Below are 19,899 nucleotides of genomic sequence, written 5' to 3' on the forward strand. Positions count from 1 at the left end.
GATACCTTATTCTAGCAGATGGTAGATGTTACGAGGGCATAATTTTTACTCAATATGGAGAATATAGTTTTAATAATCAGAACTATCCAACAATAAATTGGGCTGCCTTATTAGGATGGTAAACTCTGAATAAAAGGATAGTTGACAATCAGGTAGTGATGTACCAAAAATAAATTCCTGTAGTTGGCTAGAAATTGGGTTTGCAGAGCCCTGAGGTTCGGATCAACCCTAAGAAGAGGTAGCAGCTGCTTCAAACTTTTTAAATGGGTACCTACTCTTCCTTTTGAATGGGGCCTCTGGATATTGCTCCCTCAAGAGGTCTTATTTTTTTAAATAGGATGTCAGGTCTTCTTAAATTTGGGATTTGTCTTTTGAGATCTGAGGAAAACATTTTTTTTTTTTTCCTAGCGGCCTAATCCCTTTATTTGTTGTATTCCAAAAGACGGTTTCTCATCAATTCTGAAGGTTTTTAAGGCACTGCAGTCTAGAGCCTTCCTGCTTGGGTTTGAATTTTCTGTCTTCAGGCAGGCTTCCATTTTCTCATTAGTAAAAAGCATTCTAGTCTGCACTTCATAGGGTCATAAAGAGGATTGAACACATTTATACACACAGAGCATTTATTTTTTTTTAAAGATTTTTATTTATTTATTTGATAGAGATCACATGTAGGCAGAGAGGCAGGCAGAGACAGGAAGGGAAGCAGACTCCCTTTCGAGCAGAGAGCCCGGCATGGGGCTCGATCCCAGGACCCTGGGATCATGACCCGAGCTGAAGGTAGAGGCTTTAACGCACTGAGCCACCCAGGCACCCCCACACAGAGCATTTAAAGCTTTTCCTGACACCGATCACAAGATGCCTCGCACATCTTACCTCCCACAGCATTCTTACTGATGGTCTGGTTCTTTGTCGTTTTTTGTTTGTTTGTTTAAGATTTTATTTATTTATTTGAGAGAGAGAGTATGAGAAGGGGGAGGGTCAGAGGGAGAAGCAGACTCCCTGCCAAGCAGGGAGCCCGATGTGGGACTCGATCCCAGGACTCCAGGATCATGACCTGAGCCGAAGGCAGTCGCTTAACCAACTGAGCCACCCAGGTGCCCGTGGTTCTTTGTCGTTTTAACCCTAGTGTGAAATCAGCTTGCATCCCCAGAATCCGGGAACGTGCCTGAACTCTTCCAGCCAATGTCGTGTTTCACTTCGCAGTGTAGGTACTCTGCTCCAAGGATTTCCAGAGCCCATCCCTGGCTATTAAAAGAAAGTATTAAGACAATTACCTGGGAGGACAGTACCCAGAAAGTTCAGGGACTGCTTTTTATGAGCAGCTGGAGGCACTTTTCTCTCCTGCCTTGTTTTCTTTTCAGCCCAAACCACCAGCACCCCAGCTGCGCACCCTGCTAAAGCCATGCAGTGATTGCTCTAGCATGAAAGAGGTCTTCCGTCTTGTAGACACAAGAGTTCCTCTTTATGTAGCCAATTAAAGTGATGATGTAGCTATTACAGTGGTGTAGGAGGGGAAAGGCCTAGTTTCTTGTCACAAGTCTCCTCGTTTACGTGTACGTGGAGGTGTAAATACAGCTCTTGATGCACGTCTGGTTTTTAACTGATTTAAATGTAGTAGACCGTAATGACCCAGTAGACCGTAATGACCAATGAAAGTTACACATTCAGTAGAAAACATACTGTTCAACAGTGGATTAGTATTACCCTTACAGATGTTCATTTCACTTTCTGATGTCAGTTGATTCTGGGTTAGTTATATATTTATTTCAATGTTTTTGTTTTTGTGTAGGTATCAATATTATGCTAGTGCTATAAGTTCTGTTGAAAATTTTCTCAAAAGCCTTTGATCCAGTTTTGTCCCCCTTTTTATGTTTTTATTATGATTTATGATACTGGGGTAAATTATTGGGAAAAGTCATATCAAAATAATTTTTTTTAAAGATTTTATTTATTTATTTGACAGAGATCACAAGTAGACAGAGAGGCAGGCAGAGAGAGAGAGAGAGAGGGAAGCAGGCTCCCCGCTGAGCAGAGAGCCCGATGCGGGACTCGATCCCAGGACCCTGAGATCATGACCTGAGCCGAAGGCAGCGGCTTAGCCCACTGAGCCACCCAGGCGCCCCTCAAAATAATTTTTGAATAGGTAGTCATTCTTTAAAAATTACTGCACATAAACTATGCATATGTAGACCTGAACAAAAGCACTCTTTATACAAAGAAACATAAAACATATCATCCATGAATAATTTTAAATGGAAGACATTCTGTGGTGTTCTGACTTTTGATAATTTTTTGAGGATTTACTTATTTATTTGAGAGAAAAAGCGCATAGCAGAGAGAGCTGGAGGAGGGGCAGAGGGAGAAGGAGAGAATCTCAAGCAGACCCCCGACTGAGCAGGGAACCCGTCACAGGGCTCCATCCCATGACCCTGAGATCACTACCTGAGCCAAAGTCAAGAGTCAGATGCTTAACCACCTGAGCCACCCAGATGCCCCAGTGATTTTTAATATTTTTAAAGCTTGCTCAGAGAACTGATCTGTCTCATAAACATTACATATGTAAAGACAACCTCTTGATTCTTTTAATAGAATAAGGTCTGCATCTACATAGGTTTATTGTAACTAATCAGAAAGGCAGAACACTATGTTCTTTTTCCCCAAATATCTTGGTATTAGAATATTTCTGAGCACATCACTCATAGGCCATCTCCGTCAGAATTACCAGAGGGTACTTACTTTGAAATACGTATTCATGGACCTTACCTCAGATGTACTGAATTAGGGTCTCTGCAGATGGGGTCTGGAGCAAGGGACACTTCAAACAGCTTCCCCAGTGGATACTTACGTAAAACAGAGTGTGCTTTACTAGAGTCATGGGAAGGGGAATTACTATTTTTTCCTAAGTATTTACTAGTAATTCAGCCCTGCACCAAGTAGTTATAGTTACTTCTTGCATCAGATATTTTTGAACACGTGATTTATCCAACACACTTCCACTTCCTGCGAAGAACATCTGTATTGGGAAAATTATATCAGAATCCCCAAATGTCACAGTATACTTAGTTACGAGAGAGTCTTCTCAAAGTATAAAGAATGTGCCCAAACTGCACAGAGCACTGGGGAAGATCCAAGGCCTTCCTATATTGGACTCAAATCTGGGTTAGAGTAATGATCAATCCGACAGTAACTATGATAATTTGAATACCAAAAAGTGGCTGATAAAACATCTGTAACTTTTTTTTTTTGAAGATTTTATTTATTTATTTGACGGAGAGAGACACAGCGAGAGAGGGAACATAAGCAGGGGGAGTGGGAGAGGGAGAGGCAGGCTTCTCGCTGAGCAGGGAGCCCAACACCAGACTAGATCCCAGGATCCTGGGATCACGACCCAAGCCAAAGGCAGATGCTTAACGATGGAGCCACCCAGGCAGCCACAAACATCTGTAACTTGTTAAAAGAAATAAGTAATTCAAGTAGTTTTAAGCTTTAAAGGTATATGAGTCTATGACAGAACTAGGTGATCATTTTAAAATGTATTCCATAAATAAAGTCATTTAAGATACCATTCCTTTCCCTTAAGGAGTTTATCATCTTTAAAGTTTTGTTTTACAGGGCGCCTGGGTGGCTCAGCGGGTTAAGCCTCTGCCTTTGGCTGAGGTCATGATCTCAGGGTCCTGGGATCGAGCCCCGAATTGGGCTCTCTGCTCAGCAGGAAGCCTTCTTCCCCCTCACTCTCTCTGCCTGCTTCTCTGCCTCTTATGATCTCTCTCCCTGTCAAATAAATAAATAAAATCTTTAAAAAAAAAAAAAAAAAAGCAAGTTTTACAAGTCATATCGGGGCACCTGGGTGGTACAGTCAGTTAAGCATCCAACTCTTAGTTTTGGCTCAGGTTGTGATCGTGGGGTGGTGAGCTGGAGCCCAGCCTCGGGGAGCGAGGAGTCTGCTTGAGACTCAACTCTTCCTCTGCCCTTACTCACCCTAACGCACGTGCTCTCTCACTCTCTCAAATAACAAATCTTTTTTCTTTAAGTTTATTTTATGGGCGCCTGGGTGGCTCAGTCGTTAAGCATCTGCCTTCACTCAGGTCATGATCCCAGGGACCTGGGATCAAGCCCTGCTTCGGGCTCCCAGCTTGGTGGGGAGCCTGCTGCTTCTCCCTTTCTCACTGCTGCTCTACCTGCTCATGCTCTCTCACTCTCTCTGTCAAATAAATAAATAAAATCTTTTTTTTTTTTAAAGTTTATTTTATGAGTTACATATATATTGTGTGTGTGTGTGTGTGTGTGTATATAAAAACAAGTTATGCCCTGACATATGTGATGCCCAGTAACCTGGGGAGCTGTTTAAAACTCAGATATATGATCCCCATTTTCTGTAGACTGATTCAGAAGTTTATGTACAGCCCAAGCATTTGCTTCCAATAGGAAATCAGGACTGAGAAACACTGGTATATATAGTAAGGAATGTAAAGGTGTAATACTGACTTTTTAAAGGATTATCATCCAAAATGTATTAAAATAAAATAAAATTTGTGCTTAAGAAGGGTTAAGTCATCAGCTTTTCAGGAATTTTGTGTATCTGGGATGGTCAGTTCACCATACTTTGGAGGTAAGTAGGACCTTTTTAGAGATGGATACAAGAGATACTTTGTATGTACTGCAGAACCCTCAGTTAGAATATGTACAGTATTTACCCTGTGACCTCAGCTGTCCAGTCCTAAGATTTTGTTTTTTTAAAAAAATACTCAGTATTACAAAAAATCTGTGGCACTGTGGCCCATTCATTAATGCAACCAGTACTTCTAGGGATCTGCTGTACAGCAGGCATTAGAACTGGACGTCCGTGAGTGTGTACTAGGCATGCCATCTTAGAGTTTTTATTTCATCATGGAGACAGGTTATTTAATAAGCATTATTAAAGAAACATATTGTGCTTCCTTCATATCTTAAAGTATCAGAATTTCCAGATTGAAAAACATCTTCCTGCCCCACAGTGATGTGCCATGGAAGTAATCTGGGGAAAAAAAACTCAAGGACCCAGGTTTTTTGATAGATTCACAGTAAAATCCAAGGTTTGTTTTGTTTGAAGAGAGAGGGATGATTTTCATAATAGACCTAATATATCTCCTCTCTTTCTAAAAGACCTTTTTTCAGTTTCCCGCTTCAGGGCTCTGATAATCTTTCAAAAGAGAAATGCCTCACACTATTCCTAGTTTGAGTTGAAAGCCAGCAAGCTGTGATTTTAGGTTCATGTCTTTTTTGACCCATTATGGCAAAAATAGACTTCTTATCTCCCCTCAGGCCTCCCCTTCTTTCAACCTTTTTCTACAATTTTGGAAAGTATGCTGCTGCTTCTTAGGACTATGATAGTACAATAGCATTTTACAGCATTACCAAAATCCTTCAAATACATGAGGATATTTAAAATTCAAGGGCACCTGAGTGGCTCAGTCATTAAGCGTCTGCCTTCGGCTCAGTTGCGATCCCGGGTTTCTGGGATCGAGCCCCGCATGGCATCAGGCTCCCTGCTCATCAGGGAGCCTGCTTCCACCTCTCCCTCTGCTGCTTCCCCCACTTGTTCTCTCTCTCTCTCTCTCTGTCAAATAAATAAGTAAAATCTTTTAAAAAATAAAAAATTTACTGCAGTTCTACAGCGTGAACATTTTCACTAAGTCCCATTTTATGGAAGACAAAATTGAACTTTGGGAAGGTCCTGTGCCTTATCCAAGATCACAGAAGTCAAGAAATGGCAGAAGTGGAACTTAACCACAGCATTTAACTGGGCACATCCCCTGTATCTTAAACACATACACCTCAGCCATTATGTAATCCCACTGCACTTCCACAGTGCTTCCCAAAGTTCTTATTTTATCCATTCATTTAATAATATTTTTAGTCATATCTTAAATTTACCTCTCAGTTTAATAAGTAAAAATTTTGCTACTGTGTAAATGCCCTCCCTAAATTCCCTATTTTATTTTTTTTTTTAAGAAAAGATTTTATTTATTTGTCAGAGAGAGCAAGCACAAGCAGGGGGAGGGGCAGGCAGAGGGGGAAGCAGACTCCCCACTGAGTAGGGAGCCCAATGCGGGACTCGATCCCAGGACCCTGAGATCATGACCTGAGCCAAAGGCAGATGTTTAACCTACTGAGCCACCCAGGCATCCCTAAATTCCCTATTTTAAACACATTGCCCCATTCAAATTAATTGTATAAATTACTACAACCCTATTTTCTTTTTTCTTTCTTCCTGTGACTCTTTTTGTGTATCCTCTCAATGGCTGGAACAATAGTCAGAAATTGGAAAACTTTCTTTTTTACTGTCAGGTTGTCTCTCAGGAACTCAAAAGTGAGCCTTTTAAATGATACACTTAATCACTGTTCCTGTAATTGAAAGATTCTACTTCCAGACACCAGCAGGAAGTGAATACATGTGCTAGATCCTTTCCGGCACCTTCAAGTCATGAAGAAAGTGCTACTCCTCTTTAATAAGAAATGTTCTGTCAGCTGCTTTTGAAATGTTCAGTTTGTTTTCAGTTTACTGATTTGGGGCCTTAAACAATGCCGTTAGAATAATTTTCTTGGCAACGTGAGCAACACTTGGTGTGAGTCTGTCACCTTTCATACTTCTGACATCTTGGGCTGTCAGTCATGCTGGTTGCATGGTTGATTGTGAGACTGTCAGCAAGCCAAGATTTTTTGTTTTTTGTTTTTTGGTTTTTTTTTGTTTAAGATTTTATTTATTTGTCAGAGAGAGAGCAAGCACAAGCAGGGGGAGTGCCAGGCAGAGGGAGAAGCAGGCTCCTTGGGATCATGACCTGAGCTGAAGACAAATGCTTAACCTACTGAGCCACCCAGGTGTCTCTATTTTTTTCTGTGGGGTGGTTTTTTTGTTTGTTTGTTTGTTTGTTTATTGGGGGGGGGTTTTGTATTTTGTTTATTTGTTTTTTATGAAAATCATTAACAGTCTCCTGCTTGGCTAGCAAATATATTTGCTTTGAATTTCATTCTTGCCATGTTTGGCAGTGAACGTGCTAGTAAAGTTTTTCTGACAATCTGTGTATATATATATATATGGAACACTTTTTCTTAATAATTCGATGAAGATAATGGTATTTTTTTCAGAGCTATGTCTTGCCAAGCCCAGTTTGCTTTGAAAGAATGTTGCCATCTCTTCTCTGATGTAAAACTTCTTCTTAATTCTATCTATTTTTTTATTTTTATTTTTTTAGGTACCACTGTGGCACTCCTTGTTCTTGCTCTGGGATTTCTGCTGTCTGCGCAGGTTTCCCCACGCATCACTCTTAAACCAGTCGTTCCATCCGGACAGAACAGTACTTGTACAAGATACAGGTGAGATTTTGTAATGGTCCCCTGCCTTCACCAACTCTGGTAACTTTTTTGTTTGCTTTTAACTTTTTTAAAATTTGAAAGTTGAGTAGGAGCTTGTTTATGAAGGAAGATAAGATGACAGGAAAGGTGGTGGGAGGAACCACCAAGAGGAGGAACAGCATGTGCAAAGACACGAGGATAAAAGTGCTTAAGGAAAAGTATTAGACACAAAATTGACATGTTTCTGGAAATTCAGAGTTGGGATCGATATGGAATTGGAGCAGGAGTACTGTGAAACTATTTTAGATCATATGTGTATGACTCAGTGGCATCTGCATTCCAGGTAAAATAACTAACTTCAATCAGTAATTAAACCTTTCCATGATATACATGTCTGACAGAGGAGATTATCATCTTTGTATTCTAACAGTCTTCCCAGAGTTCTGCAAGTATCCTCTCATTCATGTAAGCCGAAAAGGAAGTTTTCTTTCACTGCTGGGGTTCTTCTAGAGCATTAAAGAGTGGAAAGAGATGGTGGAGGAGAGTGAAATACATTCTGATGCCGGTTACAGGTGTAGGAACTCGAGTCTGATGGTGTACACACTGTGTGATTAGATGGTTGGAGAAGTGGATGGATGGACAGGCAGATGGACTAAAGAATGCACAAAGGAATTACTTAGAGATTGAATGAACAGACCAATTAATGTATCTGGCAGCAGAGTTTCAAAGGTTATAACTTCATTTTAGTGGTTTAAAAGGCTACCAGCCCCTTTAAAATACATGGATAGAACAAGCCTAGCTTGCTTGCTTGCCTGCTTGCTTGCTTGCTTTAGAGTGAGCAAGCACACGAACATGCAGGGGTCAGGAAGGGGCAGAGGGAGAGAGAGAATCTTAAGCAGGCTCCAGACACCCAGTGTGGAGCCTATCACAAGGGCTCGATCTCATGACCCTGAGATCATAAACTGAGTTGAAATCAAAAGTCAGACACTTACCTGACTAAGCCACCCAGGTGCCCCAAGACCTAGTATTTAAAAACAAAAAATGATAGTCCTTCAGCCTCAACTAGATGGACACAAGTCTCAAGGAAATTGGTAAATGATTTATTAATTTATCAACTTTTAGTCATATACTCCTATATGAAATTAAAACAACACATTGATACACTAGATTCCACTTGGAACTTCATATTGAGTGGTTATTGTATTTATGGTGGTTTCTCATTATAGCAATGAAAGGATATATATTATTATGCCTTTCAGGTCCCAAATTCTGATACCTACTTTCCTTTAGAAGTAAATGGTTCTACTCCTTCTTTCTCTTACTAATAAATTTACTTATATATTGGTCTACTGAATTTTTAAGTCCTTATCTTGTTCTGAAGAAGACTTAAAGATGTCTTGATGAAAGAAGTTAGCTTTAGAATAGACTATTCCTAGATACAGTCACGTTTACTTTCTATGAATAACCCACATCAGCTGCGAGGTGATAGAGCCATTACCAGAATTCTCCATGCTCTGTTTTTGTTTTTTCTTCATAGATATTTTAAGTAAAATGTTTTTAACATAGTTAGTCCTGACAAATTATTTAAAATATTACTGTTGTTGGGGCGCCAGGGTGGCTCAATCGGTCAAGTGTCTGCCTTCAGCTCAGGTCATGATCCCAGGGTCCTGGGATCTCCCTCTGCCTGCTCTGCCTGCCATTCCCCCTGCTCGTGCTCATTCTCTCTGTCTCTGACAAATAAATAAATAAAATCTTTTTAAAAAAATTACTGTTTGAGCAACAACTTTAATACGTGATGCCTGGTTTAGATGGAGTAATTTAGATTCAGAATAAGACGGATACACACATGGTCAGAGCACCTAAAGGCAGAAAGTTAGCCAGAGTATGAAAGAAGTTTTATGAACTTCTGATACAGGAAAAGAATGACAAACTTTTGAATGATTAGCATAATAAAGTAGTTTTCTTGACATCAACTTTTAAAATATAAATAAAATATTTATTGCCCTAGTAGAGTTTGCATAGCAATTTGTGATTATCAACCTATTAATCCTTCTGATCCTTCGAGGTTGTCATCTACCTAATATTTCAGTACTAGAGTATAGTGGAGGAGGAGAAGTGGTACAGCAGAATTTTACTCTCATCACAAAAATGGGCAGCAGCTTTTGAATCAGAACCAAATTTTACATGTCCTTTGGGAGTCAGTGAATATGAAAAACAGTTCTACATTTTGTGCCTTCTTTCAGAGGAACGCATCAGGCCTTGTGGGAATTTGGTAGTATGTACATATATTCTGAGTGATTTTATAAAAGGCCTGCATTCCCCATACTGATTTTATTCTAGTCTCCTGATTGTCTTCTTGTTTTTGTTAAAATTATGTATACGCTTTCCCCTTTCTCTAGGATAAACATGAAAGTCATGTTTGCAATACACCATAGGATGAGTAATGTTTAGGCTATAAATGTAGATACTGTGCTTTCCTCATGGAATGATCCATATAGGAAAATTGAGCAAATAAAACAGATTTAAAAGGGAAATTGATTTAATATCTATCTTAAAAATGTTGTATACTGTTGATGAGATTGTAAATTTCTCTCCATTTTGGAAGGAGTACTTTTCTGCCTAGTAAGAGTTAAATGCCTATGCCCACTGACTCAGCACTTCCATTTGTAGAAATCTATAGACTGTAGTGATGCATATGGATTCATTCCAATTATAGTCAAATATTCTTTGTCCGATTAAACGTGGTTTCATATGAGAGCTTTCAAAGCTTTGAAGATTCGTACCTTTCCTAAGTAACACTTCCCTCAGATTTTTGACATTTTATTATTTTTGAATGTGATCTCAGTATATGCAAATCACTGTCATAAAACCCTTCAAAGTAGGCAGATACTTCCTAAAATATATGTGAAATTTCAGGGTTTTAATCTCATCTCATTCCTTCATTCATGTGTTCATGCATGTAGTTAGAAATATTTATGGAACACCTACTTATAGGATTATAGTTAAGGATAAATTAATATAAGAAAACAGTGCCTCACACATAATAAGCATTCAGTAAATATTGCAGCTATTGTTATACTTAAGAAAGCTTATAATAGGGGGCGCCTGGGTGGCTCAGTTGGTTAAGCGACTGCCTTCGGCTCAGGTCATGATCCTGGAGTCCTGGGACAGAGTCCCACATCCGACTGCCTGCTCGGCGGGGAGTCTGCTTCTCCCACTGACCTCTCTCCTCTCATGCTGTCCCTCTCATTCTCTCTCTCTCAAATAAATCTTAAAAAAAAAAAAAAAAGAAAGAAAGCTTATAATAGGAGATGAGCTTGGGATGATGGGTAGTCTGTCAGAGAAGATTACCCTGAGCACTGGATATTTGAACTGAACTCTGAAAGGAAGAGAGGAGCATGCCAGGCAGAAGAAACAGCAGATGTGAAGGCCTTGCAAGGCACAGGGAACTTGGCAAGTGCAAGGAACTGAAAGGATGCTACTGCAATTAAAGAAGCCTAAGAAAACACTGGTAAGGTAGGTGGAGCCAGATTCATGCAGGACCTCAGAGGTCACATGAAAAATTCTGATCTTCAGTCTACATTATGAACCCATTGAGAAGTTTTAAGTAGGGTAATGGCTTGACCAGATTTTCTCGTCTAAAGTTTCTCTCTGGGCGTGGGATGCACAGAGGGCAGATGCTAATGTAAGCAGACTGGTTATTAGAGTTCTCCTTGAGAGAGATAATTGCCTGGACTGTGGTGGTAAAATCGAAAGTAAACAGGTAGACACATTCTAAATATGTTCAGGAGAGAAAAATCAATGGGGATTAAAAATAAGTAACTATTAATTATGAGCAACCAGGCAGAAGAGATCATGAAAATGAAATGCCATTATTGGGTGAGGCAATTATTATATTTTAGTAGGAATTGACAAAAGGGACTGTGTCTCTAATTCATTTTTATTTTCCCTGTTAAAATTTCTCCATTGAGAGTCTTACTTAGAGTCATCTAAGGAAGCGTTTAAAGCCACCCCCATCCCTCATTCCCATGGATCTGCCTTAGCAGAACAGTGGAGGGTATGTTTGAAATACTCCCTCGGGTAATTCCAGTACAGCTTCTGTTAAGAACCACATACCATAATGCTTCCTTTTTTTTTTTTTTTTTTAACTGCCAGCTTCCTTTCATTCCTTCTTCTTTTTTCCCTGGAATGTTGTTAAAGCAAGAATGCAAAAATAATCAGTGTGGTTCTTTATCTGTTGAGTAATATTTTCATGTTTTCCTCTCCAGATGAAGTTTACAAGCATTGAAATGTCCAAACCGTTGCTTCATTATAGACCTCCCTATGGTGATAATATAAGTTTTGAGAAACCGTAGATGCCTAACTAATTAGCTCCTCAAAGTTTAGTTACAGTAGAAGTATTTTTGCAATCACTGTACTTTCCTTGTCCTTTTGCCACCCTTGTGTGATCTAGCACACATTGTTGGCATGTTAGATTCAGTTATAAAACTTAGAAACTCTGTTAGGCCCTAATTTTTTTTTCTAGTATTTGGCATCCTAATGATGACGTGTTCTGTATCCAGTAATTCTTAGCAACTTGTCGGTGAATATAGTATTATACTATGAACTGCAACTTTCCGTTTCTGTCAAATTTTGTCTTCTGTCTAGTTATTTCCATTAAAATTAAATTATTTTAATTTTTTTGGCCTGGTTGTATAGGCTAATATGCTTTGAGGTTACAGAGTAAAATATGTTACGTATCTGTAACATATGTAGGAGGTTTTCTGTAAATTTGTAAATATGTATGAGGTTACAGAGGAAAATAGACCTACTTCAGATGAAGATAAATGTACACAAAGGGAAAATGAGAGTTGAAACAAAAAGCCCGTCTGACGTCATCATGTACCCTTATCTCCAAATAGTTATGCATGTCTTTTGCTAGCATTTAAATACCCAGCCCTGAGTTTGATGCCTGGATGAGAGAATTGTGGAAGAGATTCTTGGAGGAAGTTGGCCATTTATGGGACATTTTTATTTCTTTTCTTTTCTTTTTTTCTTTTTTTTTTTTTTTAGATTTTATTTATTTATTTGACAGAGAGAGATCACAAGTAGGCAGAGAGGCAGGCAGAGAGAGAGAGAGAGGGAAGCACGCTCCCTGCTGAGCAGAGAGCCCGATGCGGGACTCGATCCCAGGACCCTGAGATCGTGACCTGAGCCGAAGGCAGTGGCTTAACCCACTGAGCCACCCAGGCGCCCCTATTTCTTTTCTTTCATGACCTTTTTATCTTCATGCCTTGGCATTTGGCCAAGGACCTGCAAAGACCCCACAATAGCAGGATCCCCTATTTAAAGATTTTTATTTATTTATTTGACAGATATCACAAGTAGGCAGAGAGAGAGAAAGGGAAACAGGCTCCCCACTGAGCAGAGAGCCTGATATGGGGCTCAATCCCAGGAACCTTGGATCATGACCTGAGCTGAAGGCAGAGGCTTAACCCACTGAGCCACCCAGGCACCCCAGGATCCCCTATTTAAACTTGTGTTTTCCACTGTCAAGAAGTGCTTCTTGGGAAGCCAGAAAGGCAAAAAGGACGACTCTAGTTTAGCTGTGCAGAGTAGGGAAAGAACATCCCAGGTGTAAGACGCATCCTATAGGCAGGCCCTACACAGGGAGCCTGGCTTCTTCAAGGAGTGTGTGAGTGAGGCTGGGTCATAGTGGGCAAGCAGGAAAATGCCACAGAGATAAACTGGGTGACAGACCATGCCAGAACCTCATAATCATCATCTTAGATTACTGAGGAGCCTTTTAAGGGTGATACGATGAAATGACATAATCAGATTTGTGTTCTTAAAAGATGACTCTGAAAAAAAGATACAATTTAAAAATATAAAATATCACTCTGGCTGCAGAGTGGAGAAGTGATAGAGGGACAACAAAGGGTGCTCGAGGGAGATAAGGTAAGAGAACTCAGGAACCTGGGCAGGAAGTAATGCAACATGGACATTGGCTATGGAGACACAGAGACTCAATAGTTTGGAAGGGTGTGACAGGGCTGGGTGGTCCAGTGGATGACATACGGGGACAGATGCTTTCGACAGGGTTAGAATCGTACTCAGGTGAGAGGAGCCCTGGGGTCGGAAACTTCACTGTCTTCTACTTCTTGGAAACACTCTTCCAGGGTTCTAAGCCTGCAGACCCTTTCTCTGGCTTTCCAATTAAAGATAGGAGTCACATAGTAAGAAGAGTACTTAGTATTTGCTGTCATTTATATTCTTATTTGAGATATCAGTTTCATTACTTTTGGACCTCAGAAGACTTTGAGAAAAACTCTTGGGAATTTGTTTACTTAGCTTTGAAGTAACACAAAAAGGCAAAGGGCAAAACACATCTCTGTCATAATCCATAAGGACCTTTTGTCTCTTTCAAGAGCTCTGGTCATTGTAATGAATAAATAAAATCAACCTGGAGGAGTTCTTTTCACATTTCAAGCCAACCCACTTTAGAATATCATCCCTGCTTTGTTCCGATAAACAAAAAGAATTCACTCTCCAGTACTGTGTCAGCAATTGACTGCAATCATAACCACTGGGGTGTTTCCTTACAATAAAGGCCAAAGAAACTACAAATAAAATGAGTACTAAATGGAGGTTTTTTTTTTTAAGACTTCATTTATTCATCTGAGAGAGAGAGAGAGAGCAGGAGCAGTGGGGAAGAGCAGAGGGAGAGAGAGAAGCAGACTCTGCTGAGGAGGGAGCCCGATATGGGGCTCGATCCCAGGACCCTGGGATCATGACCTGAACCTAAAGCAGACGCTTAGCCAACTGAGCCACTCAGGCGCCCCTAAAGAGAATTTCTAAACAACTTAACTATTCTCTAAGTTTAAATAAATAAGATCACCTTCTCAAAAATTACGATCTCAAACAAGTGATGAAAACAGTTCAGGTATTAACACTTAAACATATTCTGGTTTGTTAAATTGAAGCATTTACATCACAATGTAAATACATTACACAGACCCTACTATGTTTGCCCTACCTATTGGTGTGGACCTTCCTTAAAAAAAAAAAAAAAAAATTTTTTTTTTTTTTTTAAATACAAAGCATAGCAATGTAGTTAAAAGACTCTCTTTAGTGAATGTAACTTTGGAAACTATCTTTGTTGTTTGGGTGGTTGGATAGGTGGTTGGTTGAGGTGGGCTGGCTAGCTAGAGTTGAGAGAAGGCAGGTGATGTGCTGATGGAAGAGAAGATTTTAGTATAATTTCGTAGTCCTGGAAGTTAGGTATATTTGCTAAAAAATTTGGTGACACTTTATTGCTATAAATAGTTGTCAGTGTAGGAAGCTTCCAAGCCTTGGTTTCTTCAAAGTGCTTGGCCTTTACCTCTAGTCATGTCTCCAGCATGCCGAGTGGTTCATTTTGTAGGCCTGCTAATGGACTCAGCAGTTTAGGTGGCTGAGGTGGGAAGGTCTCTGGGCACGCAGCGAGTCACACGCCGTGCAAGAAATGCTTCGGTGACTTTTTCAGGTTGCTGCTTGGTAGTAACGAAGAGAATGTTTTCCTCGTATTAATAAGCAAATAGCAAAACAAGATACTATGACCCATGCCTCTTGGACTATAACATCCAGGTTATGTGGTGAATAAATTAGAAGACGGGAAAAATGAAATCACGTATCTGGAACAGCCTGGCTTTAGAAGCAGATATCCAGCAATTGGTTGTTGTATGATTTTACACACTTTAGCACATCAAAGAATACAGCACTTTAGGAAAAATATTTATATGCATTTGTAGTCAGTTCATTGTTCAGTAAACATTTTTGAGAGTGACAGTAGGTCGGCGGATACTGAGATTAAAGGGAAAAGAGGAAGCCGTACTCCACATTCACAGCTAGAAGGGAGGAAGTTGCAAATAAATGACTACAAAGTAATGTGATCAAGGCTGACAGATGTCTCTGAGCAGGCCCTGGCATAACCCACTTCTCCTGCGGCCATCCCAGAAGGCCTCACACAGGAGGGTTCGCAACCTTAACATTATTCTAGATGCCTTCGGAGAGGCATGTCTTCAGCTGCATAAAATAAATTATATGAATACAAGGGGAATCAATTATATTGAAATATGGCTGCCAAATATTTGTTAAATAAACCTGTTCTATCTTAATGTGTATAGAGTTGGTCACTAAGATTGAGTAATAGATCTAGCTGCATGACTAAGCAGTTTCAAAACCACAGTGAAGGTAAATGGTTTTGGAGATTTCTGCAACTACTATCATGGGTTTATGAACACATATATGATTTCTGTTCTCAGTAGTTTATTGCCTGCCTTCATAACTGAAGGAAATGCTAAGTTTTAGTAAAAGCCTAATGAATTAGAGGTGTAACTTTTTTCTCATCTGAGTGTATAGGCCCTGTATTTAAGTCCTCACATAGGAGTGCGCTTGATCTAATTGTTCCAGGGAAAGAGTTTCTCAGACCAGTGAAAGTGGAGACAGCCCCTGGGGCGTGTGTCAAACAGATAAGCTCTCCAAGTAATTCTAAAGTTTGATAATGTTGGAGAAAGGGACACCAGTCATGAGATGAGGTGGAAGGAAGGTCAGGGCTTTATATAAGTCAAAATGTGTAGTAGATGAAAAGCATTCAACAGCATAGGGCAAGGAAATGACATGATCAAATTTGAGCTTTAGAAAGAGTTTTCTGCTTGAATTATAAGGGACTTACTGAGAGGAAAGGACAGAGACCTCAGAAAGAAATAACAGAGGAGTCTGAAGTTAATTGCATGATGGTGAGTTTGAGGTCAAAGGTGTCTTTGGAGATATGATTGGGAGTAGATAGGTTAGAGGGAAAGAAACTGTGTTTAGGTCATTCAAATCTGTGGATATTCAGTTCGGGCTAAGTGAACCCAGGTGATATGCCTAGGAAGATAGATGAACCAGAATTGCAGGCATGCTTTTTATTTTAAAATAATAATAGTTTCTTTTAATTCTTACTATGTGCAGGTGTCATTCTTTTTTAATATAATCACGTATTACCCTTACATTTCTCTAAGGGCAGTTGCTATCATTATTTAATTTTATAGGTAAGAAAGTAAGGCTCAGAGAGTTTACTTAGCTTGCTGAGAGTGATGGAACTGGCAAATTACAGAGCCACCTTGTTCTCTCCATCACCCTCTTTAGTCAAACTAATGGCCTCTCTTGAATATGGGTCAGTACTACCCAAATTTATGAGTATTCTAAAGATACTGCTAGGTACCTATTATCTGGGAAGTAAAGGGAGGGTTTTTAAGTTCTGCACATTTAGTGCCAGGTGGGTACTTAAATAGTAAGTTTTCCCTGTAAATGAGCATCAAGTGATGAGAATTGTCAAAACCAGAGACAACCTAATTAAATTTTGTCCTCACTAAGGGTGCCATTTAATTGAACTAGCATCAAAACTCTCTAATATCACTGTCAATCACTTCACCTTTTCAGCTGCCCTGATCCTAGCAAATAAGAGGCACCTTAATAAATACCACGATCTCATGGCCCCAGTGAAGCCCTTACTGACTTGTGGGAGAATCCTTTATGGGAAGAAAATGATGCCCAGCTTAGAAGTGTTAAGGAGTAGGTTTGTTTATAAATCCCTGCCTTAGGACCTTATCACAATTAGAGAGGACTCCATTCTCCTAAACTTGCTTCTGATTCTTTTTAAAAAGAAAGAGGTTAGAAATTTGGGGACCCTGACCAAGAAACCAGTCATAGGGACCGTATACCATAAACACTGTTCTCTTTCCAAAAGAATGCCAGACAGCATTTAGATATCCCCCATACTTGTTCATCCTTCTTCTGGTGAAGGGAGTTTTTATTTTCCCAAAAGTATGTCTAGTTCTGGAGACATAGAGGCCGTTGCCTTCAATTCAGCCTAATTATTTGTGCATACAACTAGCATTTGCTTCAGGTGGGCGAGTTAGTCTGACCCTTTTTATTACCTCCTACTAGAAAGTGATTGACGGTGGTGGTCAGCCATAGGTCTCTTATCTTCTTTGAGGGTCATTCAATGACCCCTTTTTCAATCTCGTTATTTCTCTAAAGCAACACTGAAACATAGAGCAGGATAATAATTTCTTGACACAAATTTCTCACAGGAATTGTATAGCATTTTAAGTTCTGTTTGTTGCACTGTAGGAAGTACATGTGAATTTTGTCTTACTCAGGAGCAATTGATTATAATCACTGTACTGCCGTGTTAGCAGGGCTTTCGGCCCATAAAGGGAAATTTGACCAGAATATTCCAGAATAGTTCCAGAAACTGATTTATGATTATTTCTTCCCAAGGAAATATTATTTTTCCTGAAAAAAAAAAAAAACTAACCCATGTAAATGAATATCTGATGAAGACACTATGACTTACCAGACTACTTATTTTATACAAAAAAAATTTTTTTTTAATTTCATTTATTTATTCAACACAGAGAAACACAGCAAGAGAGGGAACATAGGCAGGGGAGGGGCAGAGGGAGAAGCAGGCTTCCTGCTGAGCTGGGAGCCTGATGCGGCACTTGATCCCAGGACCCTGGGATCATGACTTGAGCAAAGGCAGACACTTAATTACTGAGCCACCCAGGCACCCCTATTTTATACAAAATTTGTAACAAGTAGTATTAGAATCATTAATAACCACCTTATGCATCTTAACACACCCAAACCACACACCCGTGTTGTAGTCCTTTATAAACCATATCATCCCTTGTAATTGAAAACAAATTCTGTAACATCTTTCAATACTCTGTTGTTTTGAGATGACAGAGGACAAAAGATATATTGACACATTGTTCCTATCCTCATGGAAATCTGGGGTTTGTAGAAGAGAAAGTTGCTTTTACACAATTGCCTATAATCTATATTTTAACACAAGAGTAGAGAATATACGTTCTTTTTGATTCTCAGCCTGGTGAAATAGATAATTCCATCACTTTTGGAAGGTAAGCCCTGAAAATTTACCGTCAACTGTGTGGGAATACTTAATTTGCAGTGATAAACTCAAAGCTCAGCGTGACTTGAATATTCCGTATTATTAGGTAGCTGATGATACAGATCTGTTTTTCATTCCCCTGCTTTTTGCTTGATACATCTAGGGTAGCTGTATTTCTCCTTATGCATCCATATTGCATAGTTACCATTTTTGTAGAAACCTGCTACTCTTTGGCCTTAGTATTGGTGATTATGTCAGTTCTGTGGTAATTTCATCTTAAAACAAATTTTTTTGAAATGATGTACATTAGGACCAGCTTGTTGGTAGATTAATAAAGTCTCTGAAAATCCACTGCTCGTTTTTAAAAACATGTATTATAAATGAAATCAATTTTGTGAAGCAATATAAAAAAGACTGTAAGGGGCACCTGGGTGGCTCAGTGGATTAAAGCCTTTGCCTTCGGCTCGGCTCTTGATCCCAGGGTCCTGAGATCGAGCCCCACATTGGGCTCTCTGCTCAGCAGGGAACCTGCTTCCTCCTCTCTCTCTCTGCCTGCCTCTCTGCCTACTTGTGATCTCTAGCAAATAAATAAATAAAATCTTTAAAAAAAAAAAAAAGACAGTAAAATTAGTATGTTTAAAGAAAGGAAGACTACAGATCAATATCTACAATGTCTACAATATCTACAATTATCTGCCACCAATATACAAAAATCATTAAGACAATTTGGAAGAACAGTAAAATATAGGAATTTGTCCTATCACATATTAACATTATTTCTTTATTGCTCTTTTTTTTATTGTGTTATGTTACTCACCATACATCATTAGTTTTGATGTAGTGTTTCAAAATTCATTGTTTACATATAATGCACAATGTTCCATGTAATACATGCCCTCCTTAATACCTACCACCAGGCTCACCCATCCCCCCAACCCCCTCCCCTCTAAAACCCTCAGTTTGTTTCTCAGAGTCCACAGTCTCTCATGGTTCATCTCCCCCTCCAATTTCCCCCAATTCAATTTTCCTTTCCTTCTCCTAATGTCCTCCGTGTTATTCCTTATGTTTCACAAGTAAGTGAAACCATATGATAATTGACTTTCTCTGCTTGACTTATTTCACTCAGCATCATCTCCTCCAGTCTTATCCATGTTGATGCGAAAGTTGGGTATTCATCGTTTCTGATGGCTGAGTTATATTCCATTTCTTTATCCATTTGTCTGCTGAAGGGCATCTTGGTTCTTTCCACAGTTTGGCTATTGTGGCCATTGCTGCTATGAACATAGGGATACATATAGCCCTTCTTTTCACTACATCTGTGTCTTTGGGGTAAATACCCAGTAGTGCAATTGCAGGTCGTAGGGTAGATGTATTTTTTATTTCTTGAGGAATCTCCACACTGTTTTCCAAAGTGGCTGCACCAACTTGCATTCCCACCAACAGTGTAAAAGGGTTCCCCTTTCTCCACATCCTTTCTAACATGTTCCTTGCCTTGTTAATTTTTGCCATTTCTGACTGGTATAAGGTGGTATCCCAATGTGGTTTTGATTTGAATTTCCCTGATGGCTAATGATGATGAACATTTTTTCATGTGTCTGTTAGCCATTTGTATATCTTCATTGGAGAAGTGTCTGTTCATGTCTTCTCAT

The 19,899-nt window shown here is 39.5% G+C and overlaps 1 protein-coding gene across 1 annotated transcript in view; it reads left to right on the top strand.

The window, feature by feature from the left end:
• Positions 1-19,899, top strand: part of LOC111161333 (solute carrier family 2 member 13) — a 387,603-nt gene that overhangs the window by 271,430 nt on the left and 96,274 nt on the right. The window contains exon 6 of the mRNA XM_022524931.1: positions 7,230-7,350. Coding sequence (XP_022380639.1) covers positions 7,230-7,350 — 121 coding nt within the window. The remainder of the gene's footprint in view (positions 1-7,229; positions 7,351-19,899) is intronic.

Source organism: Enhydra lutris, unplaced genomic scaffold (assembly GCF_002288905.1).
Source record: "Enhydra lutris kenyoni isolate GAN:26980312 unplaced genomic scaffold, ASM228890v2 scaffoldscaffold84, whole genome shotgun sequence".
Classification (NCBI taxonomy): domain Eukaryota; kingdom Metazoa; phylum Chordata; class Mammalia; order Carnivora; family Mustelidae; genus Enhydra; species Enhydra lutris.